General features: G+C 43.4%; 2 protein-coding genes across 3 annotated transcripts; one reads left to right on the top strand and one right to left on the bottom strand.

Annotated features, from left to right (window-relative positions):
* The first annotated feature begins 650 nt into the window (after positions 1 to 650).
* foxe1 (forkhead box E1) lies at positions 651 to 2,693 on the top strand. The gene has a single exon (XM_015965278.3). The coding sequence runs from the start codon at positions 1,165 to 1,167 to the stop codon at positions 2,266 to 2,268; it is 1,104 nt and encodes a 367-aa protein (XP_015820764.1). The 5' UTR covers positions 651 to 1,164; the 3' UTR covers positions 2,269 to 2,693.
* A 929-nt stretch (positions 2,694 to 3,622) lies between these two features.
* On the bottom strand, positions 3,623 to 15,086 carry spag5 (sperm associated antigen 5). Of its 2 annotated transcripts, none has more exons than XM_015965258.3 (25): positions 14,714 to 15,086; positions 13,943 to 14,015; positions 13,748 to 13,870; positions 11,588 to 13,665; positions 11,331 to 11,523; positions 11,133 to 11,249; positions 10,946 to 11,041; positions 10,721 to 10,855; positions 10,512 to 10,631; positions 10,343 to 10,435; positions 10,116 to 10,250; positions 9,941 to 10,034; positions 9,707 to 9,854; positions 9,578 to 9,628; positions 9,318 to 9,492; positions 8,727 to 8,860; positions 8,456 to 8,624; positions 8,177 to 8,321; positions 4,954 to 5,191; positions 4,748 to 4,796; positions 4,558 to 4,638; positions 4,329 to 4,478; positions 4,150 to 4,224; positions 3,966 to 4,046; positions 3,623 to 3,888 (listed from the first exon to the last, which is right to left on the bottom strand). In XM_015965258.3, exons 2-25 carry the CDS (start codon positions 13,967 to 13,969, stop codon positions 3,817 to 3,819), a joined length of 4,779 nt encoding a protein of 1,592 aa, XP_015820744.1. In that variant the 5' UTR covers positions 13,970 to 14,015; positions 14,714 to 15,086; the 3' UTR covers positions 3,623 to 3,816. The 2 variants fall into 2 exon arrangements, with proteins under 2 accessions (XP_015820744.1, XP_015820751.1); XM_015965265.3 differs by having other exon boundaries at positions 10,946 to 11,038.
* Between the last annotated feature and the right edge of the window lie 339 nt (positions 15,087 to 15,425).

Raw genomic sequence — 15,425 nt, 5'->3', positions numbered from 1 at the left:
TTCAACATGTTTAAACTTGGCTTAAAAAGCACAACTGGGACATGCTGGGATGGAAGAGGCTTAAACTGACAGCACGTTTTCACCCAAGATGGACTTTAAAAGGCAACACCAACATTTTGAGCAAAACAAATTTCTACGTCTACACCAAAAGCTGGCTGTATTCCATTTCTCCTAGCGTGCATCCAGGCTTCATAATGAGGTTGATGATGATGGCCTTTATTTTGCATGCTGAAATCACTGGAGGGCCTTTGTCTGGACAACATTTACATCTCTTAACACAGCTGGCTGGTCCAACCACTGGCCCAAAACAAACAAGGAAGCAAGATAGAAAAACAACTCATAGGTTAAGTTACCACTAAAGAGGTGCTTTAGCGTTAAACGTCAAAACAACAGGGACCATTTTAGACATTTTAAAATAAACTGAGGTTGGCTTAAAAGAGGCATTTGAATAAAAAGAGGAAGGGGTGTTTATTTTGGACGGTTTGCGGTAATTTTACCTTAAAGTAAAATAACTCATAACAATTTTAAAAAAAGAGAGAGTAAAAAACAAAAATTACAACTATTTAGATACTTTTCACATTTCAGAGTGTGTGATACGAATCAGATAAATAAAAACATGAAATACCGTAAAAAAGGTTTTTCTTTGGAATGAAGCATTCAGACTTTGACTAACAATGGACCCATGTGAAGTTTAGGTATGCTGAGAGCATGTGATGCTCATGGGGGCGGGGCCCCGGAGGAGCTCTGCACAGGTAATACCCTCATCAGGTAGCGCCGAGTGACTCATTCCCTCTCACACCTTAAACACCACAAACGCTTCTCTCATAACTCAACTCCTCTATCTGAACTGACAGGAAGCTCCGGGGAGAAAAAGAGCTGACCTAAAGATCTGCATCAAGCCAACGGAGAAGATCCATTTAACTGAAGAATGAGCTGCTTCGTCTGAATCTGAAGATTTGCTGGATTTGGACTCATTGAGTGAGTTGTGAAGAACAAAAGTAAAGTAAACTCTGAAGCAAGGTGTCAGGGCAGATGTCTTGTTTTGACATCCCCAGTCGAGGATCTAATTTGGTTCTACGAGTGCTGGGAAGTTCCCCAAATTTTTGGAAGAACTAGAACTCACTTGATAATCTGTTATTTGAAGGACTTTTAACAAAACTGTCTATGACGATGCCAGTGGTCAAATTGGAGAAGGACTCTCCGGCGGACAGCACCGTGCCTTCCTCCAACCCTTCGCCTCAGATGGAGGAGCAGCCCCGGGGTAGGAGGAGGAAGAGACCCCTGCAGAGGGGAAAACCGCCATACAGCTACATTGCACTCATCTCCATGGCGATTGCCAACTCCCCTGACCGCAAACTGACATTAGGGGGAATCTACAAATTCATCACAGAGCGGTTCCCTTTCTACAGAGACAATTCAAAGAAATGGCAGAACTCCATTCGCCATAACCTGACCCTTAACGATTGCTTTATAAAGATTCCTCGGGAGCCGGGCCGGCCAGGAAAGGGCAACTACTGGGCCCTGGACCCGAACGCAGAGGACATGTTCGAGAGTGGCAGCTTCCTGCGGCGGAGGAAGAGGTTTAAGCGCTGTGACTTCAGCACTTACGCCTCGTACGTGCACGAGACCCCAGTTTTCTCTCCTGTTCAGATCACCAGGTCAGCTGCGTTCACCAATTCAGTCTACCCCAACATGACTGTCAGCCCAACCTACGGGCAGCAGCTGCCATCTGCCTACTATCCCTCCTCATCACCTCCTGGGTTTGTACATGGTCAGACTCGCATGTTCAGCATCAATAACATCATAGGACACCCGACCTCAGCCGCCAGCATGCTGACAGGTCAAGGGTCGGAAATGATGCAGCAACCCAGCAGGAACTTCAGTCCCGAGGGTCTTCCAAACGTATCAAATCCCTGCAGGCTGGGCGCGCCGGGTTTCCAGAATCAGCCATGTGGAGGATCCCTTGCTACCCGTACTTCTACACACACAGGGTTCACCTACTCTGGGCCAAGCAACCATCTACATGCTCATGCCCACCAGGGCTCCTACAGTCAGGGTCACAGCCAGGGGTATGCAGCAGCAGGCCGGATCCACACCTCGCCTCACGGGCCTGCAGACACCATGGATCACTACGGCAGAGTTTCCCCGGTGCAGCTGGGCTCATTCTCACAGTATAACAGTGCAGCAGGTCCGGTTACCAACACTGGGGGATACCCGAGACACCCGTCATATGCGGGGAACATGGACCGTTTTGTTTCTGCAATCTGAGCTAAAGACCACGTCGTTAAAAGAGCACCGAGTGAGCCAGACGCTTTCTGAGACCGACCTCTCAGGACTTGACTGTGATTTTTCTGTTTTTCATCTCGAGCCTGTTTACAGGACAGACGGTAACTTCCTGTACATGTTAGACTTTTATGTAAAGAAGACCTCCAACTCAAAAAGCATGGTTTTAATTCAGTTTGTGCATGCTTGATTTATTTAGGTCTGCTAAGTGCAAATGACAATCTTCGTAATGTTTATATAAATTATTGTGCTTTGTGGTCACTGGCTTTATAAGTGGTTTGTTTGAATAGTTTTGTTGCATTTGCATGGATTTTGTTGCGAATTAAAAAGCAAATTCAGTTTGCTTTTTTGTAAATAAACAGTGATAAGTCATCTTTTTTTCTTCACAAAATGGTTAATAAAGATTTTCACAATTATGGGTTTCAAAGGATCAACAGTATTTTTGTTTTAATCATCAACTGAAGAACAGATAACTTTTAAAAAAAAGTAAAATCAATAAAATTATTCCGACGTGAAGAAATTATAAACAATAACTTGTTTCTTTCATGCAGTCGTCTTTATCAGTTTGTCGAGCGTTTTAGCTCTGCTGGTTTTACGTGTTGCCTGGAGCCAGCTGGTTGTTAGTGTTTGCTACAGCCCCGTTATCACACTACGACATCAGAGGACACAAATCCACTTGTCGGAGAACAAACTGACTTGTAACCTAATATTTCATCTTGCAAAGAACAAAATATTAGAAAAATAACCTCACCATCATCATGAGCAAGCTTCATTAGGATTTCCATTTTTGCCTCAGGTAACACATTTGTATGTGTGTCATAGGAAATGATTTTGTAAGACTAATTTTCTTTTCTCAAAATATTTATGAAAATGTTACCTAAAAAAACAAAATTTTAAATCTACGTGGCGACAACGACTGAAGTCAGTTTGCGGCACGGTTGAGCAGCATAAAGGGGAGCGTGTTGGGTATCCATCCTGAGTAAATATTTACTTTCTGAATAATTCATCCTTTTGGCGCTTCCAGTGAAATGCTGACAGCAAAGGTGGTTTATTTGTTTTCATGTAGTCAAAACGTTATCTGAATGCTGAATTTCAGTGAGTTGATATACAGAAAAGAAATTAAACCAAATTTTGATTTTGAAGAGTTTAAATTGCTGAAAATGTCTTAGCAGTCTAAACAGGAGAAAATAAAATTGTTAGTTTGTTGGACAGAAATTATGCTGTGTTAATTCATTTTAATGCAAATTAATAGGCCTTAAATATTTATACATTTCATAAATCCTGTGCCTCTTTCATTATGGGCTCAAAACAACACAGGAAATAAAGTTTCTTCATAAAATACTGGAGTTATTTCTTTATTTGTCCAAAAAGAAAAAATTTGTCAAACTACTCAAAAAGGCTCCCACATCATTAAAAAGCTAATGTGAAGGGTAATGAATACAATTTCAAAAAAAAATTTCTGCAGAAAATAACAAATATAGTAATAAGAGAACAGAACATTTACTCATAAATAAATCAAACACTTGTGACACATCAGCCGATGGATTCGGTCAGCTGCTGGAGCGCTTCACATCCCTTCACTACTTCAGGAATAGACTGCAGAGTCTGTGGGGATAAAATAAACGTCAGCTGTCTACACACACATTTATCGACTCAGTGATACATATTTACATATATCCGACCTCTCTGACTGTCTGGATCACATTGTTTAACACCTGAATCTCCTTCTCGTTTTTCAGCATGTTGGTTTGATGGATAGTTTGCTGTGAGGTGAAAAATTAGTGAGTGAGATATTTCTTTATTAAAGACACAGAATAATCCAGCATGTAAACGAGAATACACACACTAGAAAAGGTCCGCGCTTACATGTCTCTTTGCTCTTTCGAGGAGTTTAACTCTGGCCTGCTCTACATCCTGAAGATCCGTCTTCAGTCTCTCCACCTACAGGTAAAATAAAACGATCATTAAAGGGAGTTTTATTTACTCAAGAGCAGAATATAAACATTAGAGGAATTAGAACTGATCAAATACTGAAGGTGGAAGACCTCTCTCAGTAGCTGGATCTTCTCCTCCATGTGAACGGCCGAGTTGGCCGACCGGCCTCCAGCTTTTCTCAACTCGTCCCTCAGACACTGAGATTCCACTCTCTCCAGCTGCAGAGCGCAACGGAGCTCAACCAACTCTTTTCGTAACTCCTGCAGGAAAAATAATAAATGGAAACAAACATTAGAACAAACATTTGGATAACGACCAGAAGAATTATGCTTATCTTACACTGTTGTCAGTCTTGTGTTTAGTAACAATTTCCTGGGCCTCTTGAACGTCGACCATCAGCTTTGACAAAATTTTCTCGTCCTACAATTTAAAAAGAAAAGAAAATAAAGAAACTTAAATGTTTAGATCATCTCCACGAGCCAGAACTCCTGAGTACCGGTTTTAGTTTGGTGATCTGTGACTACCTCACCTGAGCTCTCTGTTGCAGAATCTGGTGTTGCTCCCCCTGCAGGCTACAGCTGGAACAACATTACATTTGTTAGAGATAAATAAATGCCATTCAAAAATTTTGATTAGGGTTTTGTCTGTTTTTTTAATCAATAAAAACATAATTAAACATTAAAATTTACCCTAGCTATATTTTATAATCAGCACATTTTCCTGACCACCACTCACATGGTGTTGTGCAGCTCCTGCAGACGAGCATCTTTATGCTGTTGCACCAACTTCAGGGTGCTGACCAGCTCTGCGATGGTGCTGTTGAGGCCAGAGAGCAGCTCAGACACGCTGCTCTCCTCCTCCTCCTCTTCATCAGCCTCGACTGCAGCTAAATCTTTTTTGGGAGTTTGAACAGCAATCCGGGTGAAGGCACTCGTTTCACTGAACACATTTTCACCCTCTGGATCAGGAACATCTGAGACGAAAAACAACACAAATCATAATCTTGATTTTATCTTTGATGCGCTTTGGCCACCTGATGAAATTTGACCTGTTTATGGACTCTTGTGATCTAGTTATGGCCTTAATGTGAACAGTGAAGCTCATCATCATGTCTGAATCATTTATGACACCAAGATTTCTAACCTGGGTCTTTACTCCTCTGGAGCCAAGCTGAGCACTGGCAGAGTGAGTCTGGAGGACCACAGTCACTAGGTGATGCAGACCTGCCAACCTTGTCAAAAATGTTTTGAGTACCACTTGTGCGATGTTATTTCGCAAATTTTTGCAACTCTCTTGCTTTTCACGCTGTAATCTCCCCATTCACTGGATGGAAAATTTTACACACACACACACACACGCACGCACACACACACGTTCTTATTTTGACTAGTAAGGTTATTGACATTTTTACAGTTTGACCTGACTCCAAAGTATCATGTATTTTAATATTAAACCGTAAAACTCTAAAGTTTCCTTATATAATATTTGTGCTTATACAAGTTACTTGCATTAAATTATTTCAATACAAATTAATAAAAAAAGCATTTATATGTATTTAATGGTAACTATTTGTTTTGTAAATTGCAATAGGTGTTTCTGTTCTCAAGAATGTAATATTAAATTCCACAAAAATAAACAATCAAGAGTCTGCTTCTAGAACTGCAGAAAAGGGACACACAACAATACAACAGGAGCAAGCTATCGCTGCGTCAACTTGATGAAGAAATATAAAAACAACATTGTTTTACTGAACAATCACACGATAATAAATCACAGTGCATTTAGTGCCAACCATAGCCTTAAGACCTGTGGTGAACGGGCCCAAGTCCATACTTATGAGAGCACCATGTGAGAACCTGTGTGTGTACACGTGCTTGTTTATGTAAGGTTCTCTATAGGAGCGTCCAATAGAGAGTAGGAGGGGCCACAGATCCCCCCCCCCCCCCCCCCCCCCCAAAAAAAATGTGTTGGAGATGGAGGGAGCTCCAAGTCCCAGATATCCAGGAGTTGCCCCAGAGCACAGGGAGTCCAGGGAGACTGCAACCAGAAAGGCCCCCGCCCCCCTCGAGGCGCAGAGGATCGCCCCGGGGGGCCACAACCAGCAGAGTCCCGAGAGATATCAGCGGCAAGCCCACAGGCCCGCCCGCAACCTCCCACCCCCTAGCTGACCGACCCCGGAACTCAGCGACCCGGGACCCAGGGGCAACCACCCCCGCCGGGGACCCAGCAGAGCCCAGGGACCCAGATCCCACAAGGCAGCCACCGGGATTGATCAGACAGATGCCAAAAATCTTAAACCCCCTGACCCAAGAGCCGTGAACACTCAGGCAGACCAAGGCACCACACTCCACACCAGGTGTGGCAGGGGGAGGGGAGACGAAGATCTATATCATCAAAAGGAGTCCCAGGAGAGGGGAGGAGTCAAAGGCCCCACCTGACATATACAGTCATACACAGACACAGTCACACACTCCCTCCCTCATGCTCACACATACACATACAACCTAAGACATACAAAAATGCACGCCGGGCACCCACTCATGCTCCCCATACACACCCTATTCACTCTGGTCCCGGTACTGCTGCACATTGGGTACAACCATTACCGGTTCCTAGAGTTCGACCCTTTCTGCTGGGGTGCTGATGAGCAAGCTCCACCGCCCAACGCTGAGCAAAGCAACCCACCACCCCGGACCCCAACCAGACGGCCAGATCTCCCTCCTAGCCTCCAGCCCCAGGAAGCCAAGCGACAACAGAGGTGGCTAAGACCCCTAGTCTCCCTCCGCCTGCTCCAATATAATGTTAGTGCGTGTTGATGAGGTGTATTCATGGCTGTGGTGAGCGGGCAGTGCAGGCATCGTCTGGCCTACGCCAGCTGATGCCACCACCCCACTTGCACCCACAGCCCTCGGTGTCTAAGTGCAGTTTAAAATTGGAAGTGGGCACTGGCACTTGGGATGAGGCTGAAAGATCGCCCTGCCAAATGCCGTTGGATGTGGCCCATGGCCCTAAGTGTGTTTGCGTGGAATGTCGTTGGTGGAAGTGTTTGATGAGCAAATAAAATTGGGGGGGGCAGGTTGCCACAGGATTGCGGGAATGGGGTCCATACCCACACCCCCTGACTTTGGACAAAAACTTCTGAGACACATGGATCCTCTTCTTTTTGGCAGGTCTGCTAACCAATCCCTCCCTGTCTGCTTCTCCCTCATCTGCCATAGCATGATTTAAAAACTAGCTGCGAAAAAAAATAATGGTTGCATGTTTAAACTGTATAGATAATCACATTCCTCCTCTTATACAGACAAAATCTATTTGCAATGGATAAAGGCAAACACACACACACACACACACAGTTTACCTTACCAGAACAGCAGCGAGTGGCGAAACGGAGGGAGCAGCGGGCAGGACGAAGCAGGGGGGGGGGGGTCGCTATAGGTTAGGCAGGATCTTTTTTTTCTGCTTTTCTACGATGATTGGCTTAAACTTCTTCACCGTGCCGCTGAGTCGTGTTGTCAGACATAAGTACCACACGTGCATATTTGCCACAGAACTCAACTCACGTATCCGCAGCTTTTTGCGTAGTTTAGAGGGGTGAGTCGTACCAGCGTAAATAGATGCCAAATAGCGTACAGGTTGGCAGGTCTGGTGATGGAGCTAGGTAGATCTGGGTGTCATCTGCATAACTGTGCAAGAGTCTTAAATCTCTATTTTACCTTTTTGTATCTTTTTTTTAACAAAATAACTTTTTACTTGGTTAAATAAAAGTTGAAGAAAATATAAATTTTAAAAAAATTCATAAAAACGAGCACTGGTGGCTACAGCACGCTGAAAAGTTTAAACAAGTTTTTTGCCAATAAAGTTTTTAAATATAAAAAAATAATACCTTAATCTATCTTAAGAAGCAAAAAAAGTGTTTAAAATAAGAATTAGAATGCTTCATACAGAAGATGAGAAGTACCTGGTGCTGCTGATGGTTCTGTTTGGACATCCTCCTCTTTGTCAGTCAAGGCCACCTTGATGCTGTCAACAAAGGAAGTGGAGGGGTGACGATGCTCCACACTGTTCAGCAGTTCGGTCGCTCTCCCTCTCGGTGGGTCTCGTTTCTAAGAAGAAAATAAATCATCTTAATACTAAATGTTTATTTAAAGCCTAGAAGATTGACAGCTAGAGTATAAATGAATAATCAGTTATGCAAGTGAGACACCATTAGGGTCTGTGTTAGTGTGACGACTTGTACCTGGTCACTGAGAGCAGCATGCAGCTCGTCGGTCAGCCGTCGCAGCGTGTGATGTGTCAGAGTGACCTCGGTGACGACCTGAGCCATCTTTTCTTCAAGCTCCATCTGAACGGTGTCGGCTGCAGATCTTGTGGTTTCCAGCTCTTCGTGCAAACTCCTCTTCTCAGCTCTGAAATATGCAAACAGGCAAAGATCAAGTAGTAGTAAATTAATAAATGACTACCTCGCTGATCAAATCAGAACAGAAGGAGGATTATTTTTATTAACTTACTGAAGTTTACAAACTTCTCCTTTAAGATCCTCACACTCGAAGTTCCTCTCCCGAAGCGCCTGCAGGTTTGCACTCAGCAGCCGTTCACTTTCAACCACTTGCTCCCTCGCCAACTCGTTTTCCATCTGCAAGAACTGAGACGCACAAATGTAGACAAATCAGATGTAAAAATCCACAATCAAGCACACATTTTATTATAAGGAACACATGTTTCATAGACTCCTACAAAACAGACAAAGGAGCTTTTAAAATCGGGAACAAAAAGAGCTTAATGTGCTTTTGTTCAAATAGCAAAGCCATATTTTACCAGGTGAATTGATTCAGTATGTTTGAACATTTTAACGTCCCTCCTGTCCAAGCTAACAGGTGATCATACAAAATATTTCTACCACATCATTTTAGCGTCATTGTTGCTAGATTTAGCACAATTCTGTAGTAATTAAACTCAAATTAGTCTCCGACTAAACTCAGCGTCCAAAATTATTTCATCTATTTTGAAACGAGGACAAATTAATTCAGACTTCACCAGATTTCTGAATTCTTAAAAGAGACAGCAAAAAATAAAACAACCCGCATAATCTGCACATTAACCTCGTTCATTTCTTGCACGCCTTTAAGTTTTGCACAAATATCCTGGAGCTGCTGAATCTGGACACTCTGAGACTGAGAGAGGGTCTGCAGCTGATGGACTTGGTCCTGGCTCTGAGCCAGAGTCTGACTCAGTTCACACACGTGCTGCTCGGACTCCTCCAGCGACGCCTTCAACCTGGAAACAATCAGAAACAAAGCACACTAATAGCTGGTGCATTACTGTAACCAATAATAACCTGTTGACCAATGTCTCCACGTACCGATTTCCTCTCTCATTAGCTTGCTGCGCGTCTTTTCGGGATTGCTGCAATCTGAGAAAACATCAAATAGGTTAAAGATGTGGCGCAGATGTGTTCCACCAACACATTTTGCAGCTGAATAGGTCATACTTCGTCACTTCAGCATCAAGAGCCTGCTCCAAGAAGGTGTAAGAGGCCATGGTGGAGGAAATGGTAGCCGACATCTCCGTCACCTGCCTCTCCAGCTGACTGGTCGCTTCTTCTTTTTCAGTTAGCTTCTGCCGGAGAACACCCATCTCTGGTATTTAATAAAAATGGGAATATGATGTCAACACAATACAGTAAACAATGAATTAGGTTAAACGGGCGGGTCTTTGTTTTTACCTGAGGATAGAATTGTCACCTGTAGATTTAAATCACTAATCTGCTGTCTGGCAGTTTGAAGATTCAAATCAGCTTCCTTCAATTCTTCTTCTGCCTGTTGGGTACAAGTTTGTTGAAATGATGAGAATAATTCAGCTGTTTTGATGCAAACAGGAAGGAAACACGAACATCAGACCTGTTGTCGCTCCTCGATGGCTTGTTCTCTAGCAGAAAGATGCTCGTCCCTTTCTCTCAGAGCAGCAGCTGCCTTCTCCTTCAGCCGGAGGAGAACAGGAGCCGTTTTCTGCAGGAGGCTCCTGACCGCGCAGAGCTGCAGATAAAGGAATAGGTTACAGATAAAAACTATACAACTAAGTTGGCTTCATTAAGCTTTACTCAGATTTAGTGGATGCCGTATCTCACATCTTTCATTAAGGTGGAGTGGTCGTCCGTGGTTTGGGACAAAAGATTGGAGGCTGAGTTCAGAATTTCACCACAAGCCTTTTTTAATTTAATCTAAACAAATACAGAAATAAATTAGATGTCGAATTTCATAAATCAAGAATAACTGAATGTTTTTTAGACTGTGCACCTGCTCTGGATATGTTTGGTTTAATGCAGCCAAGAGCTCCTGCTGCGACCCCACACTTCTCTCCAAAGCTGATATTTCTGAGGCACAGTGTCTCCTCAGCTGTTCCGTCACACTGAAGGCCTGAATGTGGAGCAAATATAATTAGCTGATTCCTTTAAAGAAGCTTGGAATAAAAACTGTAAAAAGGAATTAAACAAACAAGTGCTCACTGCCTCCTTAGCTGCGAAGGCCTCTTCCATCTGATTCCTCATGACCTCCCTCTCATGAAGAGCATCTTTCACCTTCAGCATCATTCGTGTCTGCATCTCCTTTGATTTCTCAAACAGAGACGCCATGTGCCGATACTATAAACAAAGGCACCGCATTAAATAAACTAGAAACAAAAACAAAATCCTGATGTCAAGAGAAGAAGGTTTTAGGAAATGTTTACATACGTGTGAAGCGAGGCTGTGATGGTCCTCGATGACTACTTCACGGCACTCTTTCATGTTAGAGAGAGCAGCATCCACGTCGCCGCTCAAAGAAGACTGCTGAAATCAAGAAATTAAATAAATAACACACTTAGATGCTCTAAAAGTTCTCTTGATTGAAGTTGGAGGTGTTATATTTCTACAGCCTCACCATGGAAACCCTGATGTTTTGCATAGAATGGATGAGGTTCTGCAGAGAACTTCCATCAAGCTCCAGCTGGCTGATCCTGTCCAGAGCCTCGGTGTAGAGGTCTCTGAACATCGAGGTCTTTAAAAAAGACCAAACAAATAACTTCAAATCAAAGATGATGGTGTTAATGTTACAAATAAATAAAACATCTGTGGTTACCTGGCTGAGTTCTGTGTGGTCCGTCTGCACCAGTTTCTCTCTCAGGTCTGAAGGTGCAGGACCTGCAGGTGGAGGCCTGTGAGCCCTCGCTGCAGCCAGCTGCTGAACAAGAGCCTCCACCATAATCATGCTGGACATCAGCCTCTGCTCCAGCTCCTCTTTGGGTAAGGCCTCCAAGCTCCCCACAGGAAAACTGAAATCACACAACAGTGAGAGGCAGCAAAGCTTCAAGAACTATTCAGAGAAAGAGAACTCACTTCCAGACAAGAGGGTCAGTCTCAGCGCAGGAATCAGTCACAGGGAATTTGCTCTGCTGCACAAATATGCCAGATGTACTGAGGCTGCGGTCCATCACTTTGACAGGACTGGTGCCCACGCAGACACTGAAGGGTGCTGCTGGAGTAACTGTGTGTGGCTGGGCTGCGGGACCAGCAGGAGGTGGAGCAGAAGCAACCACAGCTCCAATCTGTCCAGACGCCAGGAGGAGGAACTCTGCCATCTGACGCAACTGCTGCTGAAGCTGGCTCTCGGGAATCCGTTGACCACCTTCAGACATTTTCCCAGGATCTGCGTCCTGATCGGCGGCCAAGGCTGGCTGACGGTTGGAACCTACAGTCGTGGAGTTCAGCAAAGGGCGGGGCATGGGGCTTTCCAAGTGCTCCGTCAGTAACCCAGCGAGGTCAACATTCACGGGAGCCATCAAGCTTTTCTCAGCCTCAAAAACAGAATCATTAGACACAAACCTGTTTTGAGGGGTGTTGGCATTTCCTTTAAATACATTCAAAGAGGCTCTCTTTACAATTGGACTGAGGATTCCTAACTGCAAGACGGAAGCTACTGAGGGACACTCCGAAAGAACTTTCAAAACATCAGGGAGGACCTCTGGTGGTTTTGCTGTAGAGGTACAAGGAACAGCATCCTTAGCCGACGAGCCGAGAGCACCATCCTGTTCCTGACAGGACTCAGGGGATTTACTACCGGAGCACACCAACGAAACATAACGCAGAATCTGCTGCACATCTTGATGCACTGGACTTTCTGCTGAAGATGCAAACTGGCTGGGTTGGAGATTTACAGTTCTAAGTATCACTGAAGGCAACGCATCATCCCCAGGGTGTTTTGTACAGCTGTTCTGTACCTGATGTTTAACAGTATCTTCATCCTCGGCTTTTAAAGATGTGTTAATCAGTGATGGTCTGCTGTCACCTGGCAAATCAGTCAGACTGTTATCAGCTGGCTCAGAGTGATTCTGTGAAAGAGAAGCAAGCACAGCATCATCAATCGGGGGATGGTTCCCATCCTGATCTGGATGTAGATGGGATGGCGTCTCCAAAACCTGGTTATCACCCAGATTCTCGTCTCCAGCCGAAGGTGAAACAATGCAGCGCTCCGATGTGAGATCTTGTCTTTCAAGTGTCGCAAATCTCATTAGTTCTGCTCCCACAGCTTCAGAGTTACTATCCACTGACTGCTGGTTGGTAGAAATATTGCCACATAAGGCTTTGGGGTTGTCTATATGATCATTTTGCAAGTTCTCATCACCACCTGTCACGCTGGGTTCCACGGTGTAACATCTGGAAACTGGGAGAGGAATGGTCTCATCTGCGAGTTCCACACCCTCTGAATTCTTAATCTCACCACCGGCACCAGTTAGACCACTCTGTCCATCAGCAGACTCCATTTCTGTTGTTGTTGCAGAAAAGGTAGAGCAGATATGAGTTTTAATGAAGCAATAGGGATGGTCAGTGTGTTCCTTTTGTCTTGACTGGGAGCAGGAATCAGAGCAGTTAGCTGAATATGTACTGTTGAGTTGTGATAAACAGCTGAAGTTCATCAGAGGCAGAGGAATGGTCTCCTCTTGTAGTTTGGGGTCTTCTGAAACTTCTACCTCACCTCCATCACACACCAAGGACTTGCAGATGAAATCTGCCTGACAAGCTTGAAAAACCTGAACGTCTTTTCTGTTTTCCACATCTTCAAAGGTGAGTGTGCTGGTTGGAGTGTCCCAGCCGCAAACCGCATTCACGCCTGAAAGGGTCTCGTCCACATTACGGTTGTAATAAGGATGTTCAACGTGATCAGAGCACGACTGATCGGCCACGCTCTGGGACATGACCGGATCTTCTGATTCACTCGAACATGCAGCTGCGTGCAAATGAACAGTCGTGTCTTCTTCTACACACACAGAAGATCCCGCGACCTCAACCTCACCACCAGCACAAACAAAAGATTTAAATGTCATGTCTCCAAGTCCAGTAGGAGGAGAACTGGTTTGTGTCATTTTGGAAAAAGAAGATTGCAAATGGGGCTCCAGGTCACAGAGAGGAAGGCCAACCTGTTGATGGGAATATTGTATAAGTCATAAAATAACAACAATTATAATAGTTAAAAAATCAATAAAAGTTGTATGAACCGACCATTGTCATTTTCTCCGTGTCACCACTGAGCTGAGATTTTGACTGGAGCCTCCATGATGGAGTTTTCAGGATCTCATTGTTCAAGATCCTGAGAGGGGTACGCTCTCCGTATCTGCTGGATGACTAAGATCAACAAAGGTTAAGTGAACCATTGCTTTCTCATTGTTAAACTCACGTGCAAGGCAAAAGTCTTACTAGTCCTTCCCGACTGGAACCGGACATGTTGGAAGAGATCCCTCTCTGGTGGTCTCAGAAACTCTTCATGCAACTAAAAAGAAGTTAGATGATCAAAATTCTGGACATTTACCGGAATTACTGCAAAATCGTGTTTTGCATTCTGGAATGATTCCTCTAACTCATAGAAGTCACTTTATATTATAGTTTTATTGTAAATAATGTTAAAAGCTAATATTATGTACAAATATTCTCCTCAGGTTAAACTTGAGGCTTCAGAAAACAAATTTAATGTTTTTAGCAGAAATATGGTTTTGAGAGATATGTATGATCTTTATTTATACGTGTTTCTGAAATGTCTTTTCACCTAGTTAAAAAGTGAAAAGTTACCATAATTTAATTAGCTTCAGATTGGTTTCAGGAATCAGTAAAATTAGTTTTTAAATAACACTTTGTTCACTCTACAGTGTATTTATCTTTTTATGAGACGTTTTTAAAAGGTTAAACTGTCAGTTGGTTCTTTATTAGAGAAAATTCATGACGAATTACGGAGTAAACGACCAGAACTAAATATTAATAAGCAAATATTTGAGACGTCGTGCGATTTATGCATTTAGTAATCTACAGTTCAGCACAAGGCTAATAAAATATTGCTAAAAGGTTTTGCTATCGTCTAGTTTGCTACAAGCTAGCTTGAATGTGTCCGATAATAACCGTCAACCAACTCTTGCTTTTTAAGTTTTTACTTTAACTGCTGGAGGGTGAGAGTTACACTTCTTCAAAGTACTTTACCTTTCATATGTTAAAAAACTTCGACCAATAATAATAAAACAAAAGATGACAGAATCTCAAATATATCGATGAATCCTCCGTCAACCGCGTCTTGTTCAAAAACACAAATCTCTGCGCAGCTATTGGACCATTTCTTCTTCTTCTTCTAACGCATTTAAAGAAACACGCGGAGTCATTCGCATCGGTGCTGCCACCTACAGGAGATAAATGTAACAAAAGATAATTGTTTTTCACGTGTCAGTGTCAGAAATTTTTATTACGGGAAAAAAAAACTTGATCTGTGCCTTAATATCGTCTTTTGAGTACTGGTTGTTATGCATTGCATTAGAATTTTAGCATTTACTCATCTACACATTCAAAATCCTGTAGTGTTTTTTCCCCCCAAACTATCCACGTTTCAGGTTTGTTTAACCAGGAAGTTCCATTGAGAGTCATTGAAGATACACGTCCAGAAGAAAGGTGGGACTGAACCCTGACTGCTTCAAGCACTGTGTTTCAAGGGCGTCAGTTTGTTTTCAGAATTGCTGGGGACAATAACCATACACTTGAGTGGGGTTTAAAAATTGCTGGGGACAATATAGGCTAGCACAGGGGTCGGCGGCTCTGGAGCCGCATGCGGCTCTTCCATCCATCTGATGCTCTGTGCTTGTAAAATAATGAATGGATATTTAAATAAAAAGCTTTATATTTTACTGCATTAATTTTACATCTG

This window comes from Nothobranchius furzeri, chromosome 4, assembly GCF_043380555.1.
Source record: "Nothobranchius furzeri strain GRZ-AD chromosome 4, NfurGRZ-RIMD1, whole genome shotgun sequence".
Classification (NCBI taxonomy): domain Eukaryota; kingdom Metazoa; phylum Chordata; class Actinopteri; order Cyprinodontiformes; family Nothobranchiidae; genus Nothobranchius; species Nothobranchius furzeri.
The sequence above is the reverse complement of the archived record's forward strand: the minus strand, read 5'-3'. Positions and strand labels throughout refer to the sequence as shown.